General features: G+C 37.4%; 1 protein-coding gene across 2 annotated transcripts in view; it reads left to right on the forward strand.

The window, feature by feature from the left end:
- LOC127578357 (protein kinase C and casein kinase substrate in neurons protein 2-like) overlaps window positions 1–19,191 on the forward strand; it is a 114,197-nt gene that overhangs the window by 81,624 nt on the left and 13,382 nt on the right. Inside the window, exons 8-11 of one of the 2 annotated variants that reach the window (XM_052030296.1) lie at window positions 3,200–3,320; window positions 12,177–12,304; window positions 15,354–15,461; window positions 17,435–17,628. In XM_052030296.1, coding sequence (XP_051886256.1) covers window positions 3,200–3,320; window positions 12,177–12,304; window positions 15,354–15,461; window positions 17,435–17,628 — 551 coding nt within the window. The remainder of the gene's footprint in view (window positions 1–3,199; window positions 3,321–12,176; window positions 12,305–15,353; window positions 15,462–17,434; window positions 17,629–19,191) is intronic. The other variant, XM_052030297.1, reaches the window with a different exon arrangement.

The raw sequence follows: 19,191 nt of genomic DNA on the forward strand, positions 1-19,191 counted from the left end.
TGTATTGTTTTAAGTAATTCCAAATAAATTGAGGTGGCATTTTAAGTGACTCATAAAATTTACTGAAAGAAAATTGTCTCAAAGCACTTTACAATTAATAAGAATTTTGCAGTCTAGTCAAACTTGTGATATAATGAAATGCAACAGCAAATTATGCACAGCAGGGACCCATGCAAAGCAAATGAAACATTTTTTTTAAGTGATAGTGACTGAGGGTCGCATGTTAATCTTGGTACTGGAGTTGCCCTTTTTGTCTTGAGATGATGCCTGGGGTCTTGGTTTTGCATCTCATCCAAAAGATGGTACTGGAGCGTCAACCTCAATTATCTACTACATGCAACATATTCATCTATCTTCCTAAATGTTCCTGTACCTAAGGTTTCAAGAAGATTCTAAATGGGGTATGGTCAAGAGGTTTAGCGGGGGTGGGTTGGAATTCCAGAATTTAATGATTTGGCCAAAAAACATGGCTGGTATTGATAGATTAAAATTGGGACTCATCATGAAGTTGGAATTGGAAGAGAAATGTTATAGGGCCAGAGAATTAGACAGTAATAATACTTGAGATAAGGGTTCGATATGGGACTGGCCACTAAGGTGATTTGTAAACAAGGATGAGGATTTTAAAGTTTTGGAATTAGGACAGATGTGAATTTAAATTTGCAGTTTACAGTGGCTAGAAAAAAAGAGGCTTCAGGAATGCTTTGAGTTGTTAGATCTCAAGTGACATAGCGGATCTGCTGAAACATAGGTGAAGTCATGCAATGTTATGGAGTTTAATGTAGGTAGTCTTGGTGATGATGAGGCTATGTGGTTGTGGCCCACCTCAAGGTCAAATTGCCCAAAATCTGGCAGTGTCATAATCATCAGGTTGAGGAATGGAGATTATTGTTGGGGAAGTTGTGGCACAGACCAAAGGCAGTGGTTTTGGCTTTCCTAATATCTTGGTGGAGAAAATTTCACCACATCTGCTATAGGATGTTTGATAAGCAGACTGAAAGTTTGGAGGAATCAGCAGAGATGTTGTTAAGGTGCATCTGGGTGTTGTAAATGAAGATGTTGGAACTCAATATTTTTGGAAGGCTTTACTGGAAGACGACTTGTAAATAGGAAATAGGAGGCAGCCATGGATAGATCTTTAAGTGGGTGACAGAGGTAAAGGGGATGGAAGGAGAAGTCATTTGAATGATTCTCTAGCTACACTCCAAAATGAGAAAAGCTGTTGAATGTGGTTCTGCCCGGCTTGGTACTGGAAAGGCATTAGAAGAAGAATAGTTGGTGTGGTGAACAGTATCAAAGGTTGAATGCTGGTCAAGAAGGAGAAAGAAGAATGGCTTATTTTTGTTCTTGTCAGAAAGGATGTTATTTGTGCTCTTGCAAAATCTATTTTGGAGCTGTGGTGGGGTAAAAAGTTAATTGGACACATTCAACAAGAATTGCAAGATAGATCGAGACAGATTTGAGAGGCAACTTTAGATATTACACTTGGTCCCTTCATCCAAGTCATTTAATGTAACTGAGTTTTCTGATATTTATCTGTAAATTCCCTCATCCTTTTTATTTTTTCTCTGCAATCTGGACTTTCTACATTCCCTACTAGGTAGGCTCCTGCATAAAACAAGGGCTAAACAATGTGTTCTGAACAGTTCCCAAATAAGCCAATTTGATAGAGATGTCCAAATTGTGAAGGGCTAGGACATACTGATGGAAATAGGCTCTTTACAGCAATTGAAGGGTCCAGAATAAAAGGGCAAAGATAAAAGATTTTGGTGTAATCTTATTTGAAATCTGAAGGTAACAGCTTGTAAAAGAGATCTTTCATTCCTTAACTGCATGAGGAAGTTTACTGTGCAAGAGTCTGGTCTTATATTTGAGGCATAGTTATCTGGTATAAACATCAGACTAATGACTAAACTGGACACATTTTATTGAATGATGTTAAAGTGAGCTCCAGGCAAGCAATCATCACATTTTAAAACAAAAACTTCTGTTTCAATTCAAATGGGGGTACAATATATGTAAATCTTTTCTATAAAAAAGAAAGCAGAATTAATTCTAGGGTAAATAGGAAATCGAGGGCTCCAACAAACACATTCCAAACCAAGATGAGACTGAACACATTGTCACTAGATTATTGGCAGTGATAGTTAAAGCAAAGGTTGAGGGTCAACAGGAAAATTAATTGAAACATATTTAGCAATTTGTTACCCTTTCAAGGAAATCTTGTTCTATTTATTAAATTCTGAATGTTTTGGAGCTTACAGCTTTGCTTATGGCTAATGCACCATCAAATATTGAAGATGCAGTTCATAAAATGACATGGCATTCATTATAGGAAGGATGTGGAAGCTTTAGAGAGGGTGCAGAGGAGATTTACCAGGATGTTGCCTGGATTCGAGAGCATGTCTTATGAGGATAGGTTGAGTGAGCTAGGGCTTTTCTCTCTGGAGACTAGGAGGATGAGAGGTGACTTGATAGAGGTGTCCAAGATGATAAGAGGCACAGATCGAGTGGACAGTCAGAGACTTTTCTTCCCAGGGCGACAATGGCTAACACAAGGGGAGATAATTTTAAGGTGGTTAGAGGAAGGTATAAGGGGGAAGTCAGGGGTAAGTTTTGTTTTTACACAGAGTGGTGGGTGCGTGGAACACACTGCCAGCAGAGGTTAGGGCCATTTAAGAGACTCTTAGATAGACACATGAATGATATAAAAATAGGGGGCTATGTGGGAGGGATGGGTTAGATAGATCTTAGAGCAGGATAAAGTGTTGGCACAGCATTGTGGGCCGAAGGGCCTGTACTGTGCTGTAGTGTTCTATGTCTGTCTTGCTCTTTAAAAGTGCATTGCAATAATAAGTCTTGATCTCATGTTCCTTATACTTGTCCAACTCAAGATATAGGAGTTATAGAAGCCTCAATTTTAATTGGAAATTTATATTCTCCTGTGGTTTTAAAAAAAAGTAAATAATTATTTGCCAATTCCTGAATTTACATAAATAAAAGTAACTACAGAATCGTCTGTTGAATGCTCTAGAGATGGTACTAAAAGATGATCAGGAGCAAAGGGTGGGAGAATAGCTTTCACACTAACATTATGGTGGTGTATAATGTAAATGTGTGGCTAAAGAGATTCTAATTTTTAACAAATGATATATGTTATATAAATGTTCCTTTGACAAACTTCTTTTTGGTTTCAAAGCTACAGAGCTATATATCAAGAATTGGAGCGTGCTATTAAATCAGCAGACCCCGAAGAAGATCTTAAATGGTTCAGATGTACACATGGTCCAGGAATGCCTATGAACTGGCCCCAATTTGAGGTATGTAGGCTGAATTAAATCCATAAAAATTTGCCTCCTTTAATCCACTTGTTTACTTTCTTTTTAATAATCACTTATCATAATTCTATGCAACAAGAATGACTACTTACATTTTTTTTTGCTGCACTTAAAGTTATTTGAAACTATGATATAATATTACACACATAAAGGTTTATACCTCTAAACCAGCTTCATCTTACCTGCTGCTGAAATTCTGCTGACTCAACGTATTCTTGAAAGTGTTCAAGCTATTATTATGTCATAATTATAGCCATTCAGCTATAATAATTTTGTTTTCGATTTCTGTCTGTCTTTGGTTTCTCTATTTCTTCAGGTAGTATGCAATTTCTCATGACTTTCCAGTCAATTCATTATAACCTGTAGAGGGTTGTAATAGCATAGTGAATAAGTTATTGGTCTAGTAACTAGTCACCTAGATTTTCAATCCAGAGGCATTAGTTCAAATCCTATTATCACTGCGGGGGGACAATTGAAATATGAAACAAATGAAAAAAATCTAGAATTTTAAAAAATGATCACAAAACTGAATTGCTATACAAGAAGCTTTAACGTTCCTGCCTATTCAGGCCTATGTGTGACTCCAGACATATGTTTTGTCTGGAAATATATCCCAGAGCAAAATTGTCAATTTTTAACCGCCCAATGAATTGAGAATGTACAATTTGTCAATGATGTCGACAGACTGAATGAGAAGTACTACGTGCTTCTATGGGCTTGCTTGACAGCATTGAATTATATTGCATGGTGAATTTATCATAAAACACAGATACTTTTATTTCTAATAACAAATGAAGCATGCTAACAAAATGTAAATGCTGTTTTTTTTTGTTTTATTCCTTCTGGTGTAAACTTGTTGCCTGCTACCTCCAACCTTTCATACTCTAAAGCTGTGCATCTTAGGAACAATCCAATGTTGCATTCTACATGAATGCTGAATATAGCACTAATTCTGCTTTTAACTGCTTCACTTTCTGTCATCAAACTGCCTCTTCCAACAGCTAGACCTACATTTGTTGCAATTTTCTCCCTTAAGTTGATTTTGACCCATTCCATATCCTATCCATCACAAAGACATTCTACTTTTATCTGTACACCATTGCCTGTCTCCATTTCCAGTTCAGCTTATCTGCTCTTGAAACCTTAACTATGCTTTTCTTCTTGAAAGCTCTCCTGGCTTTACTCCAACTTGGAAATAATGCAAAACACTGCAACTTGTGCTCTACTTGCATCAAGTCCCATGCGGCCTTTATCTCTGTGCTCGCTGACCATCTTGGCTGTTGATCCACACATACCATAATTTTAAAATGCTCGTTCTTGTGTTCAATTCCATTTGTTCTTAACCAGGATCTTGTAATTGCCTGATTTGGACTAATGGCTTTATCATCAATTTCATTAATGGTTTGACTACTTGAGTAGAAGCACCGAGGACATGTAAGAATCAGTATGCAAGAATTATTTACACCAAATAAAATAATTCCCATCAATGCCTCTCCTTACTAAATATGTAACCTTGTCCAGCAATAATCCCCAAGAAAATCTTCTTTTCTGTATCATGGGCTCATATCCCACCCTTCACCCCAGTATTGACAGGTTTGTCTTTAGCTACTTAGATTCCCTAAACCTCCTGTACAACCTTCCTTAATTAATCTTTATTTACCATCTTAATTTCTGTTTTTGATTTTTGGGTATGTTTCTGAGAATGTCTCTGAGCACTTCTGTACATTAAAGGTGCAATAATGTATTGCATGAAAATGGCCCTGAAGTAAGACATTAGCCATGACCTTATTGAATGGCAGAACATGCATCAAGGGCTGAGGGGTCTGCTTCTGCTTCTTATGTTTATATAACTGCAGATTGTTCTTATTGTTGCTAGTGTGATCTATGAATCCACATCTGGCATCATGTAACTAATGTTGTTCCTTAGTAACAATGAAAAATTTCTTGTAACTTGAATACCAATGGATTTACAGTATATTGTGCTCCCTGCATATACACTGCATTGTTAGTTTGAATGCATATGGTATAATTTGGTTTTCTACATAAAAATTAATATTAAGGGCATTTGGTTAATCACCCAAGTGCTGAAATTATATAATATCTGCAGCCTGCCTGCAGCTTTTTTTTTGGAACAAAACCCCCAAATTTTGGTTTTACTCTTTGGATTATATTCAGCTACCACCAGGTTTTGTGGTTAGTTTTGAATATGTGCCGTGCTTTGTTTGTGGTCACAATTAAGAGGTTAATCTTGGTCATGGGAAGATTACCAAGTAAGTGAAATAATGCAAGAGTAATTAGTCAACCTTAATGAAAAGATTTCCACTATAATGAAACTATGAAGACATTTGACAATGCAGTATATGATCTACCATTACAAACTAAATACCAACGATTCTGCCTGTTTATTTCAATATTCTAAGCAAATGGTATTCTGTGGGATAAAACTAAATGGTTAAGCATTATTAAAATGTTGCACTGAATTTAAAAATAAGAAGGTTGTTGTTTGAGAGTGACTTGCAGTGCACTGCTACGTTAGGGATTCAGTGATGTGTTCTGGTGCAACTTCAAACATGCAACAGTTTTTTCACCATTTTCAAGAGATTGTGTTGCTTAATTGATTGGTTAGAAATGCTTGCCAATCTTGTACAAGTGCTACATCTGTGCTTGTATGGTTACTACTTGTGCAACAGTGCTCTTTTGCATTTTATTTGTGTAACTTTTAATTTTGTGTCATTAGCAACTTTATCATTTTTCTGTAAGTTGCTTTGATATAGCCAGCACCTGGCTGTGTACAGCCTTAGAGCATTCAAGTCCTGTGATGTACCCTGCCAAATGTTGAATCAGTCTTCAGTCACTACACTACAGCAGAAATGCTAGGTTAAAAGCACAACTGAAGCTGGAAACAAATGTCAGAGTATCATGTGCTTTTTATCATTTTCTGTGTACGTATTTTTTTTAAAGATGTGGACTATTATTTCTACGATTTTTTTGTGAGAGCATGCTGCCATGATAAATGTAAGACTGTAATTCATGATCTGATGGCGCATGCTTCAACAATAAATAGAAGGTACACTTTCTATTGCATCTGATAGCATATTTCACAACTCCAAATTGATGGTCTGAATAAAATGTTATATGTATGTTTTTAGCTGATAAACTGTTTGAGACTAATCCCATCATTTTCATATTGAAATTCAGCCAACCAACAAATTTCTACTTGGATTTTTTTTTAGTAATTTTCCAATTAAATTTGGACAAAACTACTTTTTTATTTCAGAAATCTTTTTCATGAATTGCCTTTTTGTAGTTCCATGTTCAAAATTAAAGGCACATTAGAACAGAAATATGGAAATCAACCCTACTGCCATTGGTAGTCGTCTTTTATTTCATTATTATTTTGGAGAAAGCATGTACGGGTGTGAACAAATGTCCTGAAAAATCATTTTGAATTTTTAATATTTACACAATATTGATACAAATACAGTAAAACTTCAACAATCCTGTATCCCATTGTTCAAAAATCCTAATGGTTGTTTATCTTGCTCACAGGGGCCCCATTCCAAGCTCCTTTTAAACTCACCTTGTCTTGCTTCCTGCTCTCCTTTTAAACTTTATAGGTTCACTGGAAATCTTGTTATACTACTGTGTAGTGTGTAATACAAAGAAAGTGAAATAAATGCATATTGTACTATTAAGAGGGAATAACATTCATTTTTCTATTTTAAAAAAAATCTTCTGTTCTGGCATCACCAAAGTTGTGAGGGTGGTGGATGAGAGAAGTTTTACTGTGCAGGCTGAAGCAAAGGCTGAAAATCATAACAATGCATATAAAGTCATTTGAACACTATAAAGAATGAAATTAAATTGCATTTTTTGTTTTTAAACAATTTGGTATTCAGTAGAGATAATGACCTTCCTGCATTCTTCCTAATGCCCCAACCTCACCCACCCCTAATCTCTCAAACTTGTGATCTGACCAGGAAGCTGATATGTGCCTTGATCTCTAAACAACACCCTGTCTCCATTCAACTCTTTTCCCCCCCAACCCCAATCTCCCTTTTTCTTTCTCTCCAACTATCAGCATAATCCTGGACCTAACTTCTCTTTTTCCCTGCTTTCCCCAACCCTCCTCCAAACACACACTTATTGCCGCTGTCGAAATCTTGAGAATCCCTAGCTAACAGCACCATCAGAAACCTTCACCACATGGGCTACAGTTGATCTGAGAGTGACTCCATCTTCTTAATAGCAGTTAGGAATAAGTACTAAATGCTGCTCTTATCACTGATGCACATGTCCCATGGATGTTTATATTTCAAAGTATGGGATATAGAGTGGTCAGATCCAGGATAAAAATTTTAATTCAATTTTGAAGCATACATGATGCAGAAGGGTTACGTACTCATTCTATTTTAATTGAATTAAAAAAAATTTAGATAATTATTTTAATATGAATTTTACTCAGAGCTGGCATAAATTATATTTGCATTTTTAAATGCATTTCAAGTGTTATGTAACAAAAATGATGTTACATTTTGTAACCCTTTCTTCCAATTTTTTTCTGGCTATCATTGATAAGGATGAGGTTAGTATTTCTTTTGCTTAAGCATTTAAATGAAAAAAGATTCTATAATTGCTCAAATAACTCCAGTTAATTCATATTCTCTGATCTGCTGAATATAGGCAACACAGATTGTAGAGATTTGCCATGTAAAAGTTCTAATGGTTGAATACCCCTAAATACAACTACTCTTAATTTTTGGTTTCACTGCTAAGTAATAGATAAGGCAGTAGCTTAAAAAAATGTCCATTTTGTTTTCTTTCTTGTCTCTTAAATATGCTTTTACCATTGTGGGATAACTGAAATGCAATCAATATTGTTATGTTGATAATTGGTGAGCTAGCTGTAAAGGCCCTATAACTAGCATATGAATGAGCAGATAATCTCCTCAGTGGATGGGGGAGTTGTCCCTACCTGAGCACCAGGGGAAGACCTTCCATTCTTTCAAAAAAAAACACAGATCTTCATCTTCTCTGAATGGTGTGAGTGCCATGATTTAAAGGTGGTGTCTCCTGTGTTGCAATATCGCCTTTAATACTATATTAAAACTTAAACTCAAGTATGGGCCAAGAATATACAATCATTATGACCAAGAGTTGAGAGTGGTACTGTTGAGCCTTGATGAACTGCTGACCTTGCTTTATTCAACTTCTATCTTAACTGCTCTTGTGCATGTTTGAAAACACCTTTATTTAATCGAGCTTGAAATAGACCTAAAGGTACCATACTTGGCTTGTTTCCAAAAAAAATTCTAGGAAAATCTTTCAGCAATGGGGAATTAAGGTTTTGCAACTTGAACCAAGTCATAATGATATGCTAACTTGTTAGAACCTTATCTGTCAGTGACAACTGTTTATGATGAAACTATAGGTAGAAAGATGGCCTAAGACATTTAATGTAGGGAGGAGAATATAAGAGGGACATTATTAAATGGTTTGTGCTGCAGGAAGTGACAAAAGCCCTGGTTGATCTTGAGGTTAACATTTTAAAATAGATGAATGGATTTAGTGGAGGAGTCCAAGGAAGATGCAGGCTCACTCACTAATAATGGATGAAAATTTGGGAGAATTTAGTAGTCAAAGGCTCTTTGAGGAATTTAAGGCTGAGGAATTTGCAGCAGAAAGATGGGGGACAAAAAAGTAAGCAGTGATTTTAAAGATATTGTGTTCATGGACAGGAAACTGACACGTCAGCCAAAATTTGATGAATTGTACAAGTTTCACTTCTACGTTTAGGATGTTGGTGTTTGTGGCAGTTGAAGTTTGACAACCTGAAGAAGATTTAAAAATCTAGAATTGAGTGAGAATACTTTATGATCATACAATGTTCAATTCAATTTGCAACTCTACAGATAAAAAAGCAGTACCATGCTTTTATTGCAGCAAGACCTAGATTCATTCTAATATTCTTTACAACAGAAGTAACAGCAGCAGCCAGTTGACCCCTTGAGTCTGCTCTGCTGTCAGTCATACCACAACTGACCCATCTTGGTCTTGACGCCACTTTCCCACACTCATCCTGTACCCTGTGACTCCCTTATGGTTTAAATGTCTGTCAATCTCTTCCTTGAATATATTAGTGACCCCCTTCCGTAGCTCACTCAGAGAGAGAATTCCCAAGATTCATGGTCCTCTGAGAAGATATTCCTTCTCCTCCAACTGAAATGGTAACCCCTTATTCTGAAACCGTGTCCCTTGGTTCTACGTATCTGCATTAGTTGAAATATCCTCTCAGTATCCACCTCGTCAGTTCCCATCAGAATCTTGGGTTTCAGTAAAGATAGACCTAACCTTCCGTCAGAAGTCCACCCTCTTTTTTTCCCCCAGGAATCAACCCACTGAACTTCTCTACAGAGCCTCCAATGCAAGCAGATCCACCCTTAAATATGTAGACCAAAACTACACTGGGTACTCCAGTGCCCTGCAAAGTTACATCAAAACATCTCTACTTTTATACTTAATACCCCTTGCACTAAATACCGATATTCTATTAGTCTTTCATTAATCTTCAATCTTAGTCAATTGCCACACCTGAATGGTAACATTTTGTTTCTAGTGCTAGGACTCACAGGTCCCTTTGTACAGTAACATTTTGTAGTCTCACTCTGTTTAAATAATTTGCTTTTTCATTGATCCTTTCAAAGTGGATAAACTCACATTTTCCCATATTATACTTCATCTGCTAACTTGATCACTCACTTATCTATATCCCTCTGCAGGCTTTTTGTGTCTTCCTCATAACTTGATTAACCCATCTGTTTTTATATCATCTTCATTACTCCATCCAAGTCATCAATATAGATCATAACTAGTTGAGGTCCCAGAACTGAGGCCCCTGTGGCGCCACAGTAGTTATTATCGCCAATCTGAAAATGACCTGATTGTTTCCTGTTAGTTAATTACTCCCATAAATATGCCAGTACCTGCAGCCTTCTGCGCTCTTATCTTGTGCATTGAACTTCCATGTTGCATCTTATCAAATGCCTTCTGGAAATCCAAATAGACTACATTCACTGGTTCCCCTTATTCAACCTGTTATATCCTCAAAGAACTCCAAAAAATGTATTTCTTTCATAAAAACCATTTGGGCATGATCTGATATATGTTAAGTGACACGTGCCACACAAGTTTGAAGAAGTGGCCATCTTCAACAAGTGAGAGCCTTACCATCAACGTTTGGTGGTACGATGGTAAGACCTTAATGAGAAAGACTGTAGATGTTCAAGAGACCAGTTCACCACCACCACCTTCTGGGCAATTAGTGATGGGCAATGAATGATGCCAACATTCTACAAATGACTCTCTTCCGAAAGAAAAAATGAATTCAACTTATTGATTTAATAGGTGTATGAAGATTGCAATAGCAAATGGTTACAGATGAGTATAAGTGATACTGATGATATGTGGGTTTTCTGACTTTTGTTCGAATTTGTACAGCTTAGTCTCAACCAGCATTTGAGGGAATGGTAGTGCTATTATTAGCAAGGGCTAGAGTTGATGACTACAGTCCTTCCACTGCTGAATGAAAGGAAATTTTGATTTATCCACAGTGTGGCATAAGACAAAGGGCCTAATAGCACAGATGGTAAATGTGAATTGGAGGAAAGCAGTGTGAACAGTATTTATTTTGAAATAAACTCTGCTGATGACATCACTTGGCGATGTAGATGAGAAAGAAAAAGAAGCCAAAAGTTGATCCTTGGAGGTCTCTGGAGGTGACAGTAAGGGGGCAAGAATGGATAAGTAATAACAGGAAACATACTAGCTGTTATCGATAGGTCAGTGGTGAAACCATGTAATAGAATTGTAAGGGGGGTGTGGGGAATTGACATAATCTGTTGCATTGAAAACTGGTGAGACATTGAAGAAAGTGGAGTAAAATCTTAATGTGGAATGCAGCAACGGAACAGAGCGACAGATGCATGTTGATTCAGCCTTTGTTTTGAGAATTGTACAGAGGAAGGCAAGGTTAGAGATTGAGTAATAGTTAATGAATGTATCCTAAGTTTTGTCCTTGTGTGTTAATTCAACAATATTGAAACCATGAAGCTTTCTTAGCTTCTGTAGCACTGAAATTGTTTTTCTTTTTGGTCACAAGCCAGTGTTCACATTAAAAATAAAGATATTTTTTGCTAAAATACTGTTTAATTTTGAATCTGATTACTACAAAAGATATGACTAAGTAGATCGCAGGAAGATATAATCAATGTATTTAAAACTTAACAAATGGGATCAGACAGCCAGAAGCAGATTCTTTCCTGTCATTTTAAAAAAAAGGACTGAATGGCCACGTGACAGGAGGAACCTTTTACACACCAGGTCAAATTAAATTCCAGGACTCTAAGCAGAAACAATACCAATATTCAATACTGGATTAGATAGGTGGATGAAGAGAATGAAGTGAAGGGATACGGGAACAAAATAACTAAATGTAATAATTTTTTGCTCACTTGAAGATGAAACCTTAACATTGTGCCAAAAGTTCCTTGTTTCTATTGTGTGATCAGTTTTAAAATTTTAAACATCTTCTGTTTGAATGTATAAATTTGTTTGAACATCAGTTTTTGAATATGGTTCTTATTCACAGAGTTAAAATTTAACTACCATTTAAAACAGTACTCTGAGGCAGTTTACAGAAATTGCACATTGACCTTATTCCTCATTATTTTTGAAGATGGCTACACTTTTTCAGCTAAATGTGGCAACATTTAATACTATTTAGCTAAATGGGACTGGTAAACTATTTTTGATTTCATTCGATTTTATTTAAAATAACAGGAATGGAGTGCAGATCTCAACCGCACACTCAGCAGGAGGGAAAAGCCTAAAAAGACTGGAGATGGAGTGATCTTGACGAGTGTCAGTCAGACAGGCGATCAGGCATCTCAGCCTTCCAAATACAGCAGGTAAGGGATTGAGTAATTGTAAACTATTGTAAATTCCACATAGGAAAAAATAACATGAATATTCCTTGTTAATGCAGATAGTGCAGTCGAGTATTTTGATAACTCTATTTAGACTACAAAATACTATGATACAGACTAACTGAGTGCCCTTGTACATGAAACACAAAGTTAGTATGCAGGTTAGTATGTTAGTAATTAGGAAGGCAAAAATAATGTTGGCCATTATTGCAAAGGGGATGGGGTATCAGAGATGTCTTGCTTTAGCTGCATGGAGTGTTGGGGAGACTACATCTGGAATGTGGTGCACAGGTTTAGTTTCTTCATTTATGGAAGAATAAACTTGCATTGGAGGCAGTTCAGGGATGGTTCACTAAGTTGATTCCTGGGAAGAATGTGGGGGGGGGGGGGGGTGGGGGTTGGTTGAATTAGAAGGAAAGATTGAGCAGTTAGGGCCTCTGCTCTTTGAAGATTAGAAGACCAAGAGGTGACTTTATTGAAACACGGAGTTTTGAAGCAGATGTTGAGAGGATGTTTTCCCTTTTGGGGAAAATTTAGAATAAGGGGACATATGAAATAGAAGCAGAAGTACGCTATTTGTCACCCTTGTGTCTCCTCTTCCTTTCAACAAGCTAAATCGTGCAGTCCTGTATTAACCTGAGGATTGACAAGGGCAGAGCAGTAGACGTTGTCTATGTGGACTTTAATAAGGCCTTTGACAAGGACTCACATGGGAAGCTGATCTGGAAAGTTAGATCACATGGGATGCTGGGAGAGCTAGCCAATTGGCTAAGTAGTAGGAGTCAGAGGAGGGTGGTGGAGAGCTGTTTCTTAGATTGGAGGATTGTGACCAGTGGTATGCCACAGGGATCGTTGCCAGGTTTCCTGTTGTTCATCATTACTAACTATTTGGATGAGAATGAAGGTGGCATGATTAGTAAGTATGTGGATGACACAAAAATTAGTAGATCGTAAAGGAGGCCATCTAAGATTACAACAGGATTTAGATCAACTATGAAAGTGGGCAAAGGAATAGCAGGTAGAATTTAACTCAGAAGTGCGGAGTGATGCATTTTGGGAAGTTAAGCCAAGGCAGGACATACTCAGTAAATGGTGGGGGCCTGGAGAATGTTGTTGAACAGAGAGACCTAGGGATACAAGTACATAGTTCCCTGAAAGTGTCAACACAGCTAGACAGTGGTGAAGAAGGTATTTAGTACACTTACTTTCATCAGTCAGAGCACCAAGTACAAGAGTTGGGATGTCATGTTACAACTGTACAAGATGTTGGGGAGACTGCACTTGGAGTATTGTGTGCATTTCTGATTGCCTAGCTATAGAAAGGATGTCATTAAGCTAGAAAGGGTGCAGGAAAGATTCACAAGGATATTGCTGGGACTGGATAGCTCGAGTTATATGGAGAGACTAGATAGGCTGGGGTTGTTTTCCCTGGAGTATAGGAGGTTGAAGGGTGACCTTATAAAGGTATATATCATGAAGGACATAGATAAGGTGGATAGTCACAGTCTTTTTCCCAGGGGAGCAGAGTTTAAAACTAGAGGGCATGGGTTTAAGGTGAAGGGAAAGATTTAAAGAGGACTAGAGGGTCAAGATTTTCCCACATAGTGTGTGGTGGGTATATGGAACGAGCTGTCAGAGGAAGTGGTAGAAGTGGGGACAATGACAATGTTTAAAAGACATTTAGACAGGTACGTGGATACAAATAGTTTAGAGGGATGTGGGCCAAATGTAGGCAAATGGACTCACTCAGGTAGGCACCTTGGTTGGCATGGATGAGTTGGGCTGCAGGGCCAGTTTCTATGCTGTTTAACTCTGACTCTATAACCCCATTTCTTGAGATTCCCTTAAGCTCAACCAGTTGACATTTTGAATATACTCAGCGAATGAGTCTCCACAGCCTCAGATTAGGGAGTAGCCCTAAAACGAGAAGAAATTTCTTTTCAGAGTGATGAATTTTTAGAATTCTATGCCTCAGTGAGCTGTGGAGGTTTGAATCACTGAATATATTGAATGCTGAAATAGACCAAAAATCCACCTTTGGAGAATTGAAGAGTAATGGGGAACAAGGAAGAAAGTGGAACTGAAGCCAAGATCAGATCAGCCGTGATCTTGTTCAAAGGAGGCTTGAGGGAGCATGTAGCCTGCTCCTGATCCTCTGGTATTCATATCAGTTACTTGTAAATTCTTATCATACTTATCTATATCAAATTTTGCAATGTTTATGAAACTGGGGCTTCTGTAGAAAAGCCTGGATTCTTCTTTAAACACATTATAGTCCACCCCTACAGATTTATGTGGAACCAGACAACCATTTAGTAATGAACTAAAGATGTTAACAATTCAGTTCTAAATTCTTTATATGATTAGTAAGTTTAAGATTCTTTTTTTTAAAAAAAAGTATTCTGTACAAATTGCACCAAATATTTTAATTGAGATTATTCTCAATCAATTTCTCAAGTCTGAAGTTTCACAAAAGTCATTTTCTGCTGCTGGACTGTACCATCAGAACGATTTCCGGATAATCTGTGCAGGTTTGCCATAGTTTCTGAATCAAACTTCAGGACCCATCACCATTAGAGGTTGTTGATTGAACCAAATGGCTTGGAAAGCTACAGACAGATCATAAGTTTCTGATTAGTCTGTTTATAGCATTGCTACCAATTGCAGTGAAGCAGAATTAGCTTAAAAAATGTGCAGATAAACTGAGTTAAATATTTGCAAAAATCTGACTAAAATTGCACTGCATACAAAATCTTGAAATGCAACATGTTTTTTGCTACTAAAATATACGTTGGAATTAGACTGCATATCTAAAAGCAGGACAAAGGAACGTATTAATCAGCAAAAGGTTTTTTTTAATGTGTGAATTAGTTTGTGTTTGGCGAAGTCACGGCTGTTGTATTTAATAACTGTGATTCATAAAGCTCTTCAGCAGCATAAGTAACCTTATTTCTAGCAGCTGATGGAAGAGTACTGATTGAATTTCATTGTGAAAGAAGCCTGCTCTTAATGATGTTATTTCAAATGACAGTCTTAGTGTCCGGAGTACTACTAACTCGATACGTTCCAGTTGTAACCCATTTGAGGAGGACGAGAATGAAAAACCTGTCGATGAGAAGGAGAACACAATCCCAAAAAAGTCGGTGAAAAATTGTTTTTGATGAACTTCAGTTATGTTCTGCTGCTTAGCGTTTCCTCATTCTTGAATCAACAAAGTCTTTGGACTGATTAATGCATGGATTTGTGCGGTGTAGTTGTGTATTTCAAAGAGCTCCAAATATATTTCTTCCTTCCCTTTAAACAGTTTTATTTACTTGGAGTATCGTCTTTATACTTGTTTCTTCTAATGTTGTTAAACTGTATGTCACCTTAACATTGCTTATTTGTTGATCTGCTTCTCTTCTACTTCTGTGTAATCTGTGGTGCTGTTGAACTCGAACAGTGTGTTTGCATGCTGAAGTTATTGTCAAAAAACTTGAGATTTACAGTTTTTGGTAGCTTCTGCTATTTATTAGGAACTCATTACTCGAGTTGGAAAAATGACTAATCTTGTCGTAATACTCAGCTTCATTAGCAAAAAGAATATCCTATTAATTTTACTTATGTTTTTCAATATACACTCAGCTACCAACATAGGTGATGGAGTAAAAGAGAGCAACTCATTTTTTATTTCTCAGACTATTCCCTTTGCTGCCAAATTATATCCCCTCCCACTTGAAGCCTCTCAGTTTGCTCCAAATTGATGGTTGGTCATCCTGTACCTACCTTCGTGCTATTCTTCACACCAAATCATATGATCAGGAGTAGGCCATGCGATTTGGTGCACTTTCCATCATTCAATTAGATTGCATTTGATACATGCTTTAACTTCATTTAACTGCTTTTTGTTCCAGTGTGCCTTGATGCTTTTCCTTAAAAAAAATCCATTTTAGGCCTGAAAGCTAAAATTATCTTGGCATCCACAATCTTTTTGGCACTGAGAATTCAAAGTTTTCGCTATTCTTTGTGTGTAAAATGTTCCTGATTTCACTCAAAAATTAGATTGTGCTTTCTTGTCCTAAATTACTATGCTTCCCTGTATCCATTTTAGAGGGTCAACCTTCTAACCTCAAGGGAATACATATTTATGCCATTATCATTAGAATTTAGATCCATGTTGCTTTTGTCAATGAGCTGAGACTGTGCTGCCCTCCACCATGGTGAATACATACATTCTATGGCGCAGTGCACAAACCTGACTGCAGCTCTCCAGTACTGAAGAATAACTTTCTCTTTCTCATACCCTTTTTAGGTAAAGGCTGTTATTCCATTTAGGTTTTTGCTATTTTTTGTAGGTGGATAATGAATGTGAACAAGTTGTTCAATTGCTGCTTATAATAATAAAGTCTGATCTGTCTCCAGCAGTTAACCACACAGGCACAGTTCCATCAGGAGCTCACAGGAATAAGAATCCAGTACAATATTCACCTGTTGAGGGCAGGCACATTGCTCATACCTCAACTGTTTAAGTCAAGATCAACTAGCCCTGCCTGCATAGACCAAAAATCAAATGTTGCTCTTTCCCCACTCTGTATAGCTCAGTTAATTTATTTTTTGAACTAGTTTTGAACTAGAGTAGAAAAATGGGTTTAGTAGCAATTGAACATGCTTTTGAACAGTAACTAGATCAACCATTTTCATGGTAAATGGAGTATGTCTATGCTATCACTATTGAATAATCAAAAATTTCTTTCATAGTACTTTTTAACATTTTCTTTTTTTCATTGTTGATCCTGAGGTGTTTTCAAGTTGTATGGAAGATTTGAAACCTACTGTCAGACCTTATAGACTCTCAATTTCCATCACTTTCATTGCCAAATCCACCCCATAGCAACAACCAGAACTGCTTTTCTCATTATTATGGAAAGGGCTCGAAGTCACTAAATGATCGTGGACTCTTTCATTGCCGGTGTTTAAAATACAAATACATTGCTCATCCTCTGATAATATGTTTAGCTTGATTTGTAATGGCATTGATGAACAGCCTTAAATTGCTCTGAGAAGTGTACTAATTTGATGATGATTAATGGTTATTGCAAATTATGGTAACTTTTTGTTTTCTTTTATTAACAGTGTTAGCACTTATGAAAAGAACCCAAATTACACCACTGAGTGGTCAGATGATGAAAGTAATAATCCTTTCAACTGCAATGAAACAAATGGTGATAATCCTTTTGATGAGAATCATTCAGCAGGATCGGAAGTGCGAGTACGAGCATTGTATGATTATGAAGGACAGGAACATGATGAGCTTAGTTTCAAAGCAGGTGATTATCTACATATTTCTAAATGTAAATCTGAATAACTTTATACCTGGAACCTAAAGGAACTACGTTTGATGGGTGGGGATTATTAGAGTAGTTATTGTCTTTGTTTTGTTTATAATGGGGAATGGGGGAGAGAGAAAAGCTCAGTAAGAGTGGCTGGAAAAAGTAGTTACTTTTTTTTTTGAATGACTTGGATGCGTGGCCGGTTATTCAGCGTGGGATTCTGAATAGATTTCAGCACATGTGTTTACCACAAGAGGAGAATTTTGCCATTGTTAAATGAATGAGAAGATTATTGGTGTGGTGAATGGAATAAAAATGGAAAAGGAGCTAGAAAGGCTGATGTTGCCTAGAAATTTACTCTTGATTAGTGGTGCCAAGCAAACTAAAAAAGTATGATCAATGTGTTCTACTCTGCTTCCAAAATTCATTCTTCATTTAACACTGCCAACCAGTGAATTTTTAGTTAGTGGTGCTTAAAGTGAATAAGTTGTCCATTCCAAATGGATTGCAACCTGGGTTGCTGAAGGAAGTTTGGAACTGGAATTTGGAATTGGTTTATTGTTGTCACATGTGCTGAGGTACAGTGAAAAACTTGTCTTGCATACTGATCATACAGATCAATTCATTACATCAGTGCATTGAGGTAGTACAAGGTAAAACAATAACCAAATACAAGACAAAGTGTAACAGCTACAGAGAAAGTGCAGATAGACAATAAGGTGCAAGGTCATAATGAGATAGATTGTGAGGTCAAGAGTCCATCTTATCATACTAGGGAACTGTTCAATAGTCTTACAACAGCGGGATAGAAGCTGTCCTTGAGCCTGGTGGTATCTGCATTCAGGCTTTTGTATCTTCTGTCCGATGGGAGAGGGGAGAAGAGAGAATATTTGGGGTGGGTGGAATCTTTGATTATGCTGTCTGCTTTACCAAGGCAAGGAGAAGCATAGAGTCCATGGAGGGGAGCCTGGTTTCCGTGATATGTTGAGCTGTGTCCACAACTCTCTGTAGTTGCTTGCAGTCATGGGCAGAGCAGTTGCCGTACCAAGCCGTGATGCATCCAGAGAGGATGCTTTCTGTGGTACGTCGATAAAAATTAGTAACGATTAATGGGGACATGCCAAATTTCTTTAGCCTCCTGAGACAGTAGGTGTGCTGGTGAGCTCTCTTGGCCATGGCATCTATGTGGTTGGACAAGGACAGGTGATGTTCACTCCTAGGAACTTGAAGCTCTCAATCCTCTCAACCTCAGCACCATTGATGTAGACAGGAGCATGTGCACTGCCCCCCTTACTGAAGTCAATGACCAGCTCTTTTGTTTTGCTGACATTGAGGGAAAGGTTGTTGTCATGACACCATGTCACTAAGCTCTCTATCTCCTTCCTGTACTCCAACTCATCATTATTTGAGATACGGCCCACTATGGTGTTATCGTCTGCAAACTTGTAAATGGAGTTAGAGCAGAATCTGGCCACGCAGTCGTGAGTGTATAGGGAGTAGAGTTAGGACACAGCCTCGTGGGGCGCTAGGATTGAGAATAATTGTGACAGAGGTGTTGCT

This window comes from Pristis pectinata, chromosome 15 (genome assembly GCF_009764475.1).
Source record: "Pristis pectinata isolate sPriPec2 chromosome 15, sPriPec2.1.pri, whole genome shotgun sequence".
Taxonomy (NCBI): Eukaryota; Metazoa; Chordata; class Chondrichthyes; order Rhinopristiformes; family Pristidae; genus Pristis; species Pristis pectinata.